A 15,278-nucleotide genomic window follows, 5' to 3' on the forward strand; every position below is an offset into this window, starting at 1 on the left:
TGCTGGGACAGCAGAGGGGATGGTTATAAGCCTGCTATCAGTGGCAGGCGGGGGCGGGAGAGATGTTAAAACTTGTGCAATCTGACATTGTTTCACACATCTTCTAAATAACCAAGAAATTAAAATAAGAAATAAAATCTGATCCTGTACAACTTGAATTCCTCTCTGTTCCCCATACGACTAGGTGTCTGAGCAATGGAAATTCATTACAATGACATGAAAAATTACAGTTTATGTGCCTGTATGGTGCATAGCACAATGGATCCCTGATCTCTGATTGTGACCTCTAGGTGCCACCATAATATTACTACTACTACTGCTACTTCTCATTACAATAATAATTAATGATGAATTAATCACTTTAAATTGATTTCAGTATCGTGTGTAAATTCTCCATAATTACAACCTCTTTCTTTTTATTGTACCGTGGGTATATAGGGTACATTTCTATTTTATATATTAAAAAATGCCCTTCTCTGGGGAACTCAAGAAATATAATGTAAATTGACATTGAAATTAAATATATATATGTATATTTAATTTTACAGATGGCTATGTCCTGAGATGCAGTTTAGTGGAGAAGTAAGTACTAAATGATCTTCTGGAAACTTGTCATAACATATTCAGTTTTGCTGTTAACTACTCATTGTGCAACTAAAAGTGAAAATAAAATATTGTATTGTATGAGTTTATTGCTAGATTGGTTATGAAACTTATCTTTCCCACATTTATGTTTGAAATTATCTACGGAACCTCTCCTGTATTATTGACTGAGCATTGAAAAATTACACAAAACACGTCTTAATCCATCATTTGAATATTATAATCATTATTTAACTGCACATTAATTAAAATGATGGCAATTTCAAATGTTTAAATATATTAGACCAATTTCTCCTCTAATTTTCTTCTGTGTAATTCCACCGGGGCTGCACAGGTGTAACCCAAAGCAGAATTTGGCTCGTATTTCTGCTTCAAATACACAGTCTGTTGCACTGGGATCAGCACGCAGGGCCTGATCCAAAGCCCATAAAAGTAAATGGGAGTCTTTCCATTGACTTCAGTGGGGTTTGGATCAGGCCCTTAAACACCAAATTAGATGACAGATTTAGGTCTCAACCCTGCACACCCTTATACATGCACTTAACTTTAAACATGTGAGTTGTCCCATTAAAGCCAATGGGACTATTCAATTACATAAATAAGTGCATAAGTAAATAACTTGTTTTGAAAATATACTCTTTGGAGGCTATGTACTATTTGTAGATGCACATTAGCAAACGTGTTGTCTAACATTTACTTTCTCCAGTCCCATTATTATATTGCTGAACATCTTCTGAGAAAGTTTAAGTGTATGATGATTCCCTCTACTACTGTTTTCATTTATTGGTTAAAAAAATAAATAAAAATCAATGACCATTTCATTTTAAATGAACATTTTGTAAAAGTAGTCCCAAAAATGATGATTTTTAGTTATCATTTTTTCTTACATGATTGCGTTTGAAAAAAGCCATTTTCTAAAAAATGTTATCCATGTCTATTCTTCAGTTCCTTGAGCACATTGCCATCTACACCTATCCTGATTTCAGAACGATCCTTCCAAATATAGAAATTTCTGAAGTCTATGTATAAATACAATATTTCCTTAACCATGTTTAATTACTTGATATGGGTCTAGACCATGATACCTGATTTTGTATCTACTTGCAAATAAGAATATATACTATATGAGTTTTTTAAGCTAAAATATATTTTTCTCTTTCTAAATTCACAGTGATGGAGATATCTACGATGATATTGCTGATGGTATGTTGCACATTTCAAACAACAGAGTAATTGTTAGATGTAATGTAGCTGAAATGAATCACTTTTTTAAATCTATGCTAGTAGTAAATTATTATGCAATACTAATATTTTTGCATTTTCTTTCCCATTCAGGTTGCATCTATGATAATGATTAATCTTGAATATTGGTAAAGTGTGAGTTTCATTGGGGGTAATATCTCCTCTGGATTTCCAATTGGCATAAAACATCACCAAAGCTAATTAGTCACAATTTATGGCTATCATCAGTGATTACCCTTCTACATGTACCAGGTTTTGGTTAACCTGTGTCAAACATTAGATCTTTTGGATTTATTGCTTTGAATGGCACTTTCTCTTTGTCATGTATCAGCACAACTACAATTTGGGTAATCTGAACTGAAATTAAAGTTTTCATCAAATGTATCCTTTCTGCCTCTGCCACAGTCCACTGGTCCATATAAAAACAATTCATCAGGCAACTTCACCCAGAGATGCCAATTCACTGCTACGAAGGATATGTGGGCAAGTAGGCCCTGATGGCATGGATTGCCCTCTTTGTGGAGGACAGCATCACGAAAAAAAATGTAACCACCAATGGTAGGCATCGTTGTGAAAGCAGGAAATAGAAGTGGGTGGCAAAGAAGCCAATACATCCTTGACCCAAAAGCCCAATTTTAATAGTCAGGGTTCATGTGATAAACATGGCCATGTGCCTCTACTGCTAAAGTTTTATACTGTACCAGTAATAGACTGTAGTTCTCTAAAATGATCATTAAATGTTTTGTGTGTTATTTTTGAATACATAACAATTACACAATAATAAACATAATGTATCAGGGTTTTTTTAATGTGTCTTATGTACAACACTTCTGAGATACTAGCCATGGAAGGCTCTCCTTAACTATATAGCACATCACTGTTATTCAGCAGATTTTCAGGATGTTTATCCTAAGGTTTTACTCTCTGTTTAGTTTAAAGGGAAATTGCCAAGTCATTATTGTAGTTTAGCCATGAAAATCTATGTCTTATAATTGTATAATCTGATAGGGAATAGCCTCTCCATTTAATATAGATACATAGTCTGAAATTGCAACATTTTGATGCTGAGATTTTTCTTTTAAATATTGCTTTCTTACACTAGAGTCAGCTAAATGAAGGAGCACAACTTAACTAACAAAACCTATTTCTAAAACTGCCAGCTTCATTGATGATGCTATTATACAAATAAGCAAGTCTTTATAGTAAAATAAGTATGTAATAATGATTAGTATTACTTTGCACTTATCAGTATCAGGATCAATTGAAAATACAATAATATTAACAATGAATCCCAAACATACAAGAAGAAAACGTTTAGAAAATGAGATTTTATTTGTAGCTTCTCAGGTATTGTCTACCTTGGGAATTTCGGCCATCGGTAACCAGCTAACACCAGTGTAGTAGGATTAGTGCAAAGCCCTAATGAAGACAGGCAAAACTGCTATAAACTATGACTTCCAATAGTGCAGCTTACCCCTGCTTGAAACCAAAGTAAGTAAAAATTACTGCTTATAGTAGTTAAGCCTGCATACACCAGGGGGAAATCTTGGCTCAGTGCGAGTTTTGCCATTGATTTCAGTAGAGCCAGGTTTTAACCCTAGGGCTTGGACTAGGACAGCTACAGCAGTTATTGTCCATAATAAATCTCTGTAGACAAGGTATAGAAGGAAATCAAGTATAAAATTAAATAGAACAAATTTTTAATGATGTTTAGTAGCAAAAATGATTTAACATCACATAACCACCTGTAAGCCATAGTCTAAATAATATTTAAAAATAAGAGATTTTTATACTCTAGAGCCAGTTTTGAAGTTTTGCACTGAATTAGAGCCTCCAGTTCTGCATCTGGAAGTTCACATCAGTACATAGGCACACAAAAACCTATTTTAGGCATTTAAGCACCACTGCTCGCATCCAAATTTGAAATCTTGCCTCTCTTAAGTACCATGAATGTTTTCAACTATTTAGCAGCTACAATGTGTTTTATTTTTCAAAGGCACTGAAGACAGTGTATCAAAATAAGGATGTGACAGAAGGCTCAGCTGGAATTCAGACACTGAAATGTAGGGCTACCTGCCAGCTAGTGGAAAAATATTTTCATACCTAGCCACCATTAATTACTCACAAAAAAGTTTGTTTGATTTCCTATGTAAATACCCAGTCTTGTTCCTTTTACAGTTAATGACATGACTTCAATGAGAATGGAATCATACCCCAATCATTGTGTACAATTTACCCTGTGTAGAGGACAAATACAAGGACTTAAGCTGGACTTGAGTGGTACATAAACCTCTTATTGTCCCCCTGTGCAGGTGTGAATTTCACCCTTTGTGAGCTTTTAACAATATATTTTGAATATTTCTTCCAGTTTCCAAATATTCTTAATATCTCTCATAATCATAACAGCTGTAGATAATATATAACTTTATAGATCATAATGTAACATGGCCCATTCAGACTGATTAAAAGTGTCATAATATACTAGCAAATCACTGAAGTAAATTATTTTTATTTTACCAATGCCATTCTCTCGATACAATCTTTTTTCTTTCTTTAAATGAAAGTGTGCACTTCCAATGAGAAATGTGGGTGCACTGCCTTCTGCCAAAATTGCCACTGAGCAGCAGACTATCTGTAAGTCAATGTTACGACTGATGTGACAGCATACTACTACAGATGTGACATTACTTTGCTAGTAATGACTTTTTAAAATGTGAAATGTAAGCAGGAAAACTTTCAGATAGAAAAGTCTATGCCTATATTGTTGAAAAACATGAAGTATGGAACAGCATAATAAAGATTGTATCTTGGTCTTTTCTCTTATGTAGTCTATTCTGCCATCTTTAAAAATTCCCAAGGAAAGGTGAAAGGTGCTGGTAGTCTGCTCACATTCCTACTCTCATAATCCCAAACTCCATCCACAATCCTGAAGTAGCTAGATATGTCTGCTAAAGTATTCAACAGTGAAATAGTTAACAAAGTTGATATTAAAAAGGAGGTAATTAAACTTCAGTGTTAACACCCAGTTGTATCAAATAGAGTCAGTCTGCTTGCGTCTATCTTAGGAGCAAATGTTGCACCCTGTGCCATGTCCAGTGAAAAAAGCTGAGTATCAAGGAGTGCTGAGAGAAAAGGAATTCTCCTTCCAACTCAGTGGTTTTGGAGCCATTTATCTGCTTTTACTACAGGTTATGGATTGTACAGTAGCAACTGATTCTCTGTGCATTCCTGAACAGGGGGTGTTATTTTTCAATCCATATTACTGCCACTCCTTTGGCTACTCCCCACACTATATTAATAAACCACATCTCTATGGGGAGTCCTCTTGCACAACCCTTCTCACCACCAATCCCATTGAGCCGAGTGCTTTTAGGGCCTTTGGTGGAGGTGAGGCAAATTTATTCTTGGGAGCTATAGTTTCAGTCCGTTTGCACATTTGAGTACTGTGTCTGTTCATCTTCAGATGGATATATTTGTAATCAAAGAGGTACAAGCTTTACAAAAATTGTAAATGAAAATTTAGATTCTGAAGGAGCTGATCAGGCCACGAGAAGGGTGTGGCCTTACTATAGTAACCTAATCCAACCCTTAACACATGTACATCATAGCTCCAACTCATACCACAAAAACTCTGCCTTACAAGAAAATCATTAAAGTTAGGAAATGCCCAAATTAAGCTTGTCTGTGCAACTTTTAATTCTGCCCTCTTGTGGATATGTGTCTTATTGTCTTTAATTGTGCATTACATGACATACTATTTTTTTTCCACAGAATCCCTGCCTCATTCAGTGCATAAAGTGAAACTAAGAGAACTGTTCAATCCTCATCATTCAATTAGTGACCCCTGACTTATTTACCACACACTTTCCAAACCTTGCACTGAATACAGAATTATTTATTTCCTCTTTGTTTCTCTATGGCTCTCATCATAATAAAATCTGAGATACTCATGAATATTAATTAATTTATCTTCACAATTCTCTTGGTAGATAGGAAAATATTATAATCCCTATTTCTGAGATGAGGAAAGGAGGTACAGACAGAAGAAGGCCAAGATTGTCAAAAGTGTCCAAATGACTTCAATGTTAAATATAAGATAATCACATGCTTAAATTTTTCACTGAATTGCGGTTAGTTTTATGCATACCAGTAGCACAGCATATCTGTTTATGCTTGGGTGGCTGCAGCCTTATAAAACAATTTATTTAAACAAAATCTTAGAATTTACAGGATAATGTAGAATGCAACAAAAAATAGGGGAGAATCCTAAAATTGTATTATCTACATTCTCCGGGCCCTGATATCAACATAGGGTTTGTTTGTTTTTTGGGATTTTGCTGCTGTTTGAATAGGACATTTACAATGTTCCTTAGATAAAGCAGCAGCCCGAGAGAAGCAATATTGCCAACTTGGTAAGCACGAGCATTATGAGGCAATAAAAAAACCCCAAACCCTCAACCTGGCTTTTTTTTCTAATTCTTTTTTGGCCTGACTTCTGATTTTCAAACTCTTAGCAGGAAAATCTCCTTGCTTCTCCCATTTGTATGCATGCATTTTAGGTGGGAACTGTTTCCAAAATATGCACACACAAACTGAGAGTCCTGTCTCCTTTTCTTCCTGACTGATGGAAGGGCCACATTCCCTAGCTACCTGTTCTGCCAGCTCTCCAGACACCACTTTGGACACTCTCCCCAGCTCGCTCTCCTACTTTGGACACTATTTCCAAGTCTTTTGCAGTCTCCTGTCTCTGTGTTGATTTGAAGAGGTGCTATCTCTTTGGCACCGTACTCCTTTCCCTGCCAGGGGCGCTGCCCCATGCTGTAGGCTTCTCTGTCCTATTCTTCTCCCTGTCTCTATCCTTTGCTCTCCTAATTTCTATCACTATTAATTGTTCCACTGTCCTCTGATTCTTTGACCATGATGCTCTATCCCCTGCTCTTCTGCTTCTTTGTCCCTGGCTCACCTGCTCCTGTGTCCCTGACCCCTGCACATTCATATTTTTTATGGCTGTGCTGTTTAAAGACTCTTTTTGTGCAAGATTCTTAACTCAGTGGGTGATAGCAGCAGAAGCTCAGTGATTCAGCAACCACTAAAGAGGACTATGATTCTAGTATTTTGAGTTTCATTCCACTTATCCAACAGAATCTGAAATTAGGCCAAATGCACTTTCCTTCTCTCACTATCACCCGGGGAACTTCCTTCAGGGTTCAGACAAGGAGGCTATAAGGCAGGGTTTGGCAACCTTTCAGAAATGGTGTGCCGAGTCTTCATTTATTCACTCTAATTTAAGGTTTCGCGAGCCAGTAATGCATTTTAACATTTTTAGACTGTCTCTTTCTGTAAGTCTATAATATATAACTAAACTATTGTTGTATGTAAAGTAAATAAGGTTTTTAAAATGTTTAAGAAACTTCATTTAAAACTGAATTAAAATGTAGACCCCCCAGACCAGTGTCCAGAACCTGGGCAGTGTGACTGCTATGGACAATCAGCTCATGTGCCGCCTTCGGCACACGTGCCATAGGTTGCCTACCTCTGCTATAAGGTATAAGGTGTAAGAAAGCCATAACCACATGTCTGACTGGGGCCAGCTGAAAAACAATAAAAAGTATCAGGTGTTTTCTTTTGCATCCCATTACTTTTTTCTACCCCTTTCATTACTAGAGTGGATGGTCACAATAAGCCATTTTGTACTGACTGTATGAAGGTAGCTGGTTCTCATGTTGTATGTTGAGTCCAGTAAGCATACTCAGGGAGTTCATCCATTTCCATATAGTTATATGAATGTAAAAGAATATTGGTATAAATATGTTGTTAGCATTTTACCAGTCCCTACCCAAGCACATAATCAACTGCTTCTGCAGTTGACACTACAACTTTCAGAAAAATAGACTCAAAATTTAAAAGAAAATTGTCTCTGCAGTCACTAAATCAGGTGATTTCCAGTTTGGAGTGAAGAGCCTCATTTATATACATCCTCCTCTCTGTGGCAACATTTAAATCTCAAGCCATATAATAGTTTTGTTTCTTAAAGTCTTTTGCCTCAGAGCAAATTTCCATTATTAATATGTCAACCACAGGCAGACTCAATATCTGCAGCTTTTCAGAGCTTAAGTGGTACAGAATGCCATGAATAACTTTACATAAATGGACCGGTAAATGCAGGAATGCATTAAGCAACAGTTAAGCAAACCACACAGTAAGTTAACAAGACCTGTTGTATCACTTGAAAAGCTTTAAGCTGTCAGAGTTTTTACATTTTATACTGCATGGTTACGTGCATTTTTTAAATTATTTTTCTCCATAACTAGACAGTAAAAGAATACTTATATTTTACCTGGTTGCAATCAGTAAGGACTGTATATTGTTCCTATTTTAAAGAATGACAAACTTTGAAAGTGCTGCCTTATCATCTTATCACTGGATATCACATCCAATTAGGTCATGCTGTTTTGCTGAACCTGAGGCACGTCTCTTTGAAAGGGGGTTAAACTAAATAAACAAAAAAGCGCCAATCTTATTCTGGAATAAGAGTGTCCACATGGAGCATTACACCTGTATAACGATAGCAGTTTAACTATATTGGTATAATTATACTTGTTTAACAGCTAAAGCTTTGTCATGTGCACGAGCCCTCAGATCAATGTCATCATATTTTCTTTTGCATTACCTGTTAAACAAGAGCAGAGCGGGCAGCACAAAAGGATCCAAATAGTGCTGATCCCAATCCTGAGAAGGCTGCTCTTTCCAGAGCACGAGTTTCACAAGTCACTGGATTGAGAAGCAGACTCATTCTGCAGTATGCTTCTGTGGAGACCTGGCAAATATCCAAGTGGAAGTTAAAGCTACTGTACTTTTCATCATTTACTTTCTTTGTAATAATTGAAGCTTAAAAATAAAACCTCAACCTTTTTTTTTATGTTGCAAACATAGATTTACCCCTTGTCTTCGATGGAGCGGAAATCAATATGGCTCCCATTGGTTATGACATTGCTTTGTGTGTCAGCATCATAGGCGATTTCTGTTTTTGTTAGCAGAGTGGTGGGTTTTCTGGTTTTGCTAGCAGAGTGGAGTCCACTGATTAAACTGTGTTCCCTCTGCTGTCTGACTGACTTGTTCCGCAACAACAAAGCAAAACATTATCCGACAGTTAAAAAGTTACTCTTTTGTAACTAGCCCTATTTTTTTGGAGAATAGTAGTGGAGTTCTTCTTAACACAAGTGAGTGAGTGCCTGTATGACACTGGTAATGGGATTAATAATTGATAATTTGTAGCTCACAGGTTCAAACAGGGGTGCTGGAACAATATTTAAAATGGGAGTGCTGAAAGCAAAAACCCTGTATTTGGTTGTTACCAACCCCCAGCACCCCAAGTTTCAGCAAACCTAGGTTCAAATACAGACCAGAGGTAAGTAGTGACTAAATGCCATTACATGGAATTTTAGTGGCCTGTGTGAAATGAATTAATCCTGATACATTTCCTAGTGAACACAATTCCATATCATGAAACCATTATCACAACTGCACTCTTTTTTGCCATTTTCAGAAAGGCCCAGGATTGGCTGGATATGGAAATAGAAATTACCATATTTGGAAAGTGAGGAAGTTATGTGTAGTATTTTTTATAAATAGCATATATCCTTCAGGTTACCTGTTTGATATTAACATGCCTGTAAGCCACCAGTTAAATCAAAGGAGGCTATAAAGGGGGAACCAAAAAGAACTAGGGCTGTCAATTAATCACAGTTAACTCATGTGATTAACTTAAAATAATTACCTGCACTGTTAAACAATAGAACACTAATTGAAATTTATTAAATATTTTGGATGTTTTTCTACATTTTCAAATATATTGATTTCTTTTACAACACAGAATACAAAGTGCTTACTTTATATTATTATTTTTATTACAAATATTTACACTGTAAAATGATAAAAAAAGTATTTTTCAATTCACCTCATACAAGTACTGTAGAGCAATCTCTTTATAGTAAAAAAATAACTTACAAATATAGATTTTTTTTTGTTACTTAAGTGTACTCAAGTCCACTCAGTCCTATTTCTTATTCAGCTAATCGCTAAGATTAACAAGTTTGTTTACATTTATGGGAGATAATGCTGCCCGCTTCTTATTAACAATGTCACCTGAAAGTGAGAACAGGCATTTGCATGGCACTTTTGTAGCCAGCATTGCAAGGTATTTACGTGCCTGATATGCTAAACATTTGTAGGCCCCCTCCATGCTTCGGCCATCATTCCAGAGGTCATGCTTCCATGCTGATGATGCTCGTTAAAAAAAAACATTAATTAAATTTGTGACTGAACTCTTTGGGGGGGGAGTTCTCCTGCTATATGTCTCCTGCTCTGTTTTACCCACATTCTGCCATATATTTCATGTTATAGCAGATAATGACCAAGCACATGTTCGTTTTAAGAACACGTTCACAAAATGCAAAGAAGGTACCAATGTGAGATTTCTAAAAATAGGTACAGCACTCTCGACTCAAGATTTAAGAATTGGAACTGTTATCCAAAATCTGAGTGTGACAAGGTGTGAACCATGCTTTCAGAAGTCTTAAAAGAGCAACGCTCAGATACGGAAACTACAGAACCAAAACCTACCTTTTACTGGTGGCCAGGGCTGCCCAGATGATTCAGGGGCTTGGGGTCTTTGGCAGCGGGGCGTCCCCGCTGCCAAATTGCTGCTGAAGACCCAGCACTTCGGCGATGGGTCCCGGGGTGGAAGGATCCCCCGCCGTGGGTCTTCGGGGCACTTCGGCAGCGAGTCCTGGAGCGGAAGGACACCCTGCCACAGAATTGCCGCCGAAGACCTGGCACTTTGGTGGCAGGTCCCGGGGCAGAAGGACCCCCTGCTGCCAAATACCCAGAGTGGAAGAAGCTCCAGGGGCCTGGGCCCCACAAGAGTTTTCCAGGGCCCCCGAAGCGAGTGAAGGATCCTGCTCCAGGGGCCCCAAAAAAACTCTCATGGGGTGCCTGCGGGGCCTGGGGCAAATTGCCCCACTTGCCCCCTCCCTCCCCCGTGGGCAGCCCTGCTGGTGGCAACTGACTCCAAAAATCCACATTCTGCTGGTGGCATCTGACTCAAATGATGAAAATGAACATGCGTCAGTTCGCTCTGCTTTGGATTGTTATCAAGCAGAACCCATCATCAGCATGGATGCATGTCCTCTGGAATGATGGTTGAAGCCTGAAGGGACATATGAATCTTTAGCGCATCTTGTGATGCCGGCAACAAAAAGCGCTGTGTGAACATGTTTTCTCACTTTCAGGTGACATTGTAAACAAGAAGCAGGCAACATTATCTCCTGCAAATTGTAACTAAACTTGTTAGTCTGAGTGATTGGCTGAAGTAGGACTGAGAGGACATGTAGGCTCTAAAGTTTTACATTGTTTTATTTTTGAATGCAGTTATTTTTTATACTTAATTCTACATTTGTAAGTTCAACTTTCATGATAAAGAGATTGCACTACAGTACTTGTACTAGGTGACTTGAAAAATACTTTTTTTTTGTTTTTTACAGTGCAAATATTTGTAATAAAAATAAATATAAAGTGAGCACTGTACACTTTGTATTCTGTGTTGTAATTGAAACAAACATATTTGAAAATGTAAAAACATCCACAAATATTTAAATAAATAGTATTCTATTATTGTTTAACAGAGTGATTAATCGCAATTTTTTTAATTACTTGACAGCCCTAACAAGAACCAAAACAACGGCAAAGATAAAGCTCCTTGAAGAAACAAAGGTGGGGGAACTAAGGAGGAATATCCCATTTGACTCCATCCAGGCCAGAGTGGATTACCCCTTTTCTCAGACTGAACCGAGGATTAAAGATATAAAAAAACCTATGTGTGTGGGCCTTGTATTGGTTTTACCCTTTGCTCTATGTGTTTTATAGCTTTGAGGAGTGAACAAATAATGCGCTGTTTTGAAGATGCCATTTCTGTGTAACTGCAAAGTTATACTGTCACAGGCTTCTGGAGGAAAACAGGTGCTAAAATCAAGTTGGGCCTATGTTGTTAATATGATTAGAAACCAAGGGGCTGCAGCCAAGACAGCCAGTTTAAGAGTGGTTGTACTGTATCATTCTATCTATAGTGAGGTGTTGTAATGCAGTTCTCTCAGGGGTGCACTCAAGACAGACTAAGAGTCTAAGGTGCAATTGATACTGTAACCCTGACACCTTCTCTCACATTTACAGGCTAAAGTGTGAGGTACATTGACAAAGCTGTATGAGTAAGTGAGAACTACATTGCCCCAGTTCTATGGATAGATCAGACTTTGATATTCAGAGCTTTCAATCCCATGGTTGACAGAAGAATTAAGTTAATTTTTAAAAGTTAACAAAGAAGATAGAAGTCCATTTTAATGGTATAGGCATATTTTTTTTTATCAAACATGCTTGCCAGAATCCCTGTAAAGACAGGGCGGTTTTCATATCAGTGCTCAGTTTACAAGGAAAAGGATTTTTTTTTTCAAAGATCTGCTAGTCCAGCAAGCTTAGCTTAGCTGTGAGAGTTGTTCTGAGGTTCCTCCTATCCCATACCATTACAATAAAGGTGCTGAAAGTTAAATTAGGCCTTCAGTTACATCTGTGCTGTTTGTTGCCTTCAGTTGATTTGCAGAGGTGTGTAACTGACTGAAATTCAGTAAATAATTCTGTTGATGTATGAGTAGAATACAACCTGTAGATCATTCAATTTTTGCTGTGTTGGCTCTGCAAACAGTAATCAAAACCCATTTTAGTCACTAAAGTTAGAAGGAGGAGATGCCAGTACTGGTTCAAGATCTGATTAAAAATACAGAAAGGATGATGATCTATTGAGTAAAAAGGTGCCATTTTTATACAGACACTTTTCGGAGTAAAACTGCACTTTGAGAAGTGCAGAGCTTCCCTGAAGAGACTCATGCTGTTATTTTAAATGTATGTGTTCATAGTTTAATGTCATGGTTTGTGTGCTAAATCTTGTAAACTCTTCTGTACAATAAACAGCTATTTTTCACAAATGGGTGGATTTAAAAGTCAAATGTTTAAAGCATATTTTCTACCAGATTATAATGTTAAAGTAAGTGAAATTGTGGATGTAAACTTCTTGACATTATTCTTTTAATAATTGCATTAACTTGCTATATTCCCTGCACAAGTGGTAGAAGAATCACTTACAAATGTAGTTTATAGCTTGGGCCCACATAATTTATATATGAAATTAAATTAAATCTTTCCAGGCCCTATGGGCCCCACTCAAAGCCTACTGAAATCCATGTGAGCATTCATTGACTTCAGTAAGCTTTGGATCAGGGTCTACTGTGAGATTAGTCAATTAAAATAATAAAAATTCACAGGAACAAGTCATGTCCACTGATTGCGATTGATGTATTCTGGAGATTTAGATAAATCTTAAGTGTCTTTGGTATGGGCACCAAGATTCTGATGAATCATTGGCAGATACTGCCTGGGGTAGATGAGATTGCTTGAGTGATTTCATTCTTCTCTGTGTGATCTCAAAGGGAGGTATTGGAACATTGTCTATTGACCCATGAGCTCTCTATTTTAGGGTTCTCCAAAGTTGCATTGTCACCAGGGCAAATTATGAAAAGTTTTGTGTGGCAATGCTATTGCTATGCACCTTGTCTACTTTTTGTTAAACCTGGATGATAGCCTCTTTTGATTTCTAGGTGTACAGTATGAAAAAGGGCTAGGATGAAAGGAAGCACGGTGAAAGGGTGGATAGTGACTCTCCTGCTATCGAAGGAGTATAGTCATAATTTGCCAAAGTTCAAAATACAGGATGCCTCTAGCCTTCCAACTGTCCCAGGGGTGCCAGGTAGACTTCAGAGAGAGGAAAATGACTGGTAATCTGCTTAGTTAGTAGTATCAGCTGAAGGGCACAAAGTTATCGTAATTCATGGGTTCTCAAAATGGGGGTCGTGACCCCTTAGGGGGTCATGAGGTGATTATATGGGGGCTCATGAGTTGTCAACATCCACCCCAAATCCTGCTTTGCCTCCACCATTTATAATGGTGTTAAATGTATTAAAAAGTGTTTTTAATTTATAAGGGGGAGTCACACTTAGAGGCTTGCTATGTGAAAGGGGTCACCAGTAAAAAAGTCTGAGAGCCCCTGTCCTAACTTCTTATTTGCTTGCAGATGCAATTCAAGGTGTTCACCTTGATCTATACAGCTCCACATGATTTTCTATCCTGGCTGTGTGGCTTTCTTCCCATTAGTGATCACAGCAATTAAGATCATTTGAGACCAGGGTTGCCAATCCTCCAGGATTGTCCTGGGGTCTCCAGGAATTAAATATTAATCTTTAATTAAAGTTCATGTCATGTGATAAAACTTCCAGGAATACATCCAACCAAAACTGGCAACCCTACTTGTAACATTCGAGGTAACAGAGACTGAAATATCAGGACATTGGTGTTCTTACGTGTAGAGCCATTCACTGAAAACTTGCTTCATCTGTGGTCCTTCAGAAGCAGAGATTCCTGACCTTCAGCACATGCTGTCAAGCACTTCAGCTTATTTAGGCTTTTGCCTGAATACGGCAGGCATGAGGGTACAGAAGGTGTGGAGTTTTTGTGAGGGGAATCAAAAAAGCAATGTCACTTGAGAAACCCAAGCAAAATCTTTAGATGTGGTGGCTGAACACTTATGTAAGAAGTCAGCTTCCAGCACTGCAAGCTGTCCTGGAAAAGAAGGCATTTTGCCACATATTCTACAAAGGTACAGAATTAGATTGAAGGCAGCACAACAGGGTAATGGGTTTCAGAGTGGTAGCCGTGTTAGTCTGTATCAGCAAAAACAATGAGGAGTCCTTGTGGCATCTCAGGGCTTGTCTACATCACAAAGTTGCAGCGCTGGTGAGGGGGTTACAGCGCTGCAACTTAGGAGGTGTACACATCTGCAGGGCATCACCAGCGCTGCAACTCCCTGTTTGCAGCGCTGGCCGTACTCCCGTTTTGTCTCGGGTGTAGAGGATCCAGCGCTGGTGATTCAGCGCTGGTAATCAAGTGTAGACACTTACCAGCGCTTTTCTTGACCTCCATGGAATAAGCAGGTATCCCAGCATACCTGAGGAAGCCTCTGGTAATCAAGCTGGTCTCCTTCCCCGGTTTGCTCTCGCGTTCCCCGAACCCCGAGCAAGCAGGTCTCCTTCCCTGCGGTTTGCAGGGTGGTTTGGGGAACGCGAGAGCAAACCGCGGCGAAGCTGGTCTCCTTCCCCGGTTTGCTCTCGCGTTCCCCGAACAAGCAGGTCTCCTTCCCTGCGGTTTGCAGGGTGGTTCGGGGAACGCGAGAGCAAACCGCGGCGAAGCTGGTCTCCTTCCCCGGTTTGCTCTCGCGTTCCCCGAACCTCCGTGCAAGCAGGTCTCCTTCCCTGCGGTTTGCAGGGGGGTTCGGG

General features: G+C 38.4%; 1 protein-coding gene across 5 annotated transcripts in view; it reads left to right on the forward strand.

Moving 5' to 3' along the window:
* Positions 1-4,668, forward strand: part of FYB1 (FYN binding protein 1) — a 150,676-nt gene extending 146,008 nt beyond the window's left edge. For all 5 annotated transcript variants that reach the window (XM_030566629.1, XM_030566630.1, XM_030566628.1 and 2 more), the window contains 3 exons: positions 549-582; positions 1,775-1,806; positions 1,939-4,668. In XM_030566629.1, coding sequence (XP_030422489.1) covers positions 549-582; positions 1,775-1,806; positions 1,939-1,961 — 89 coding nt within the window. In that variant the 3' untranslated portion in view covers positions 1,962-4,668. The remainder of the gene's footprint in view (positions 1-548; positions 583-1,774; positions 1,807-1,938) is intronic.
* The last annotated feature ends 10,610 nt before the right edge of the window (positions 4,669-15,278 follow it).

Source organism: Gopherus evgoodei, chromosome 6 (genome assembly GCF_007399415.2).
Source record: "Gopherus evgoodei ecotype Sinaloan lineage chromosome 6, rGopEvg1_v1.p, whole genome shotgun sequence".
NCBI lineage: Eukaryota > Metazoa > Chordata > Testudines > Testudinidae > Gopherus > Gopherus evgoodei.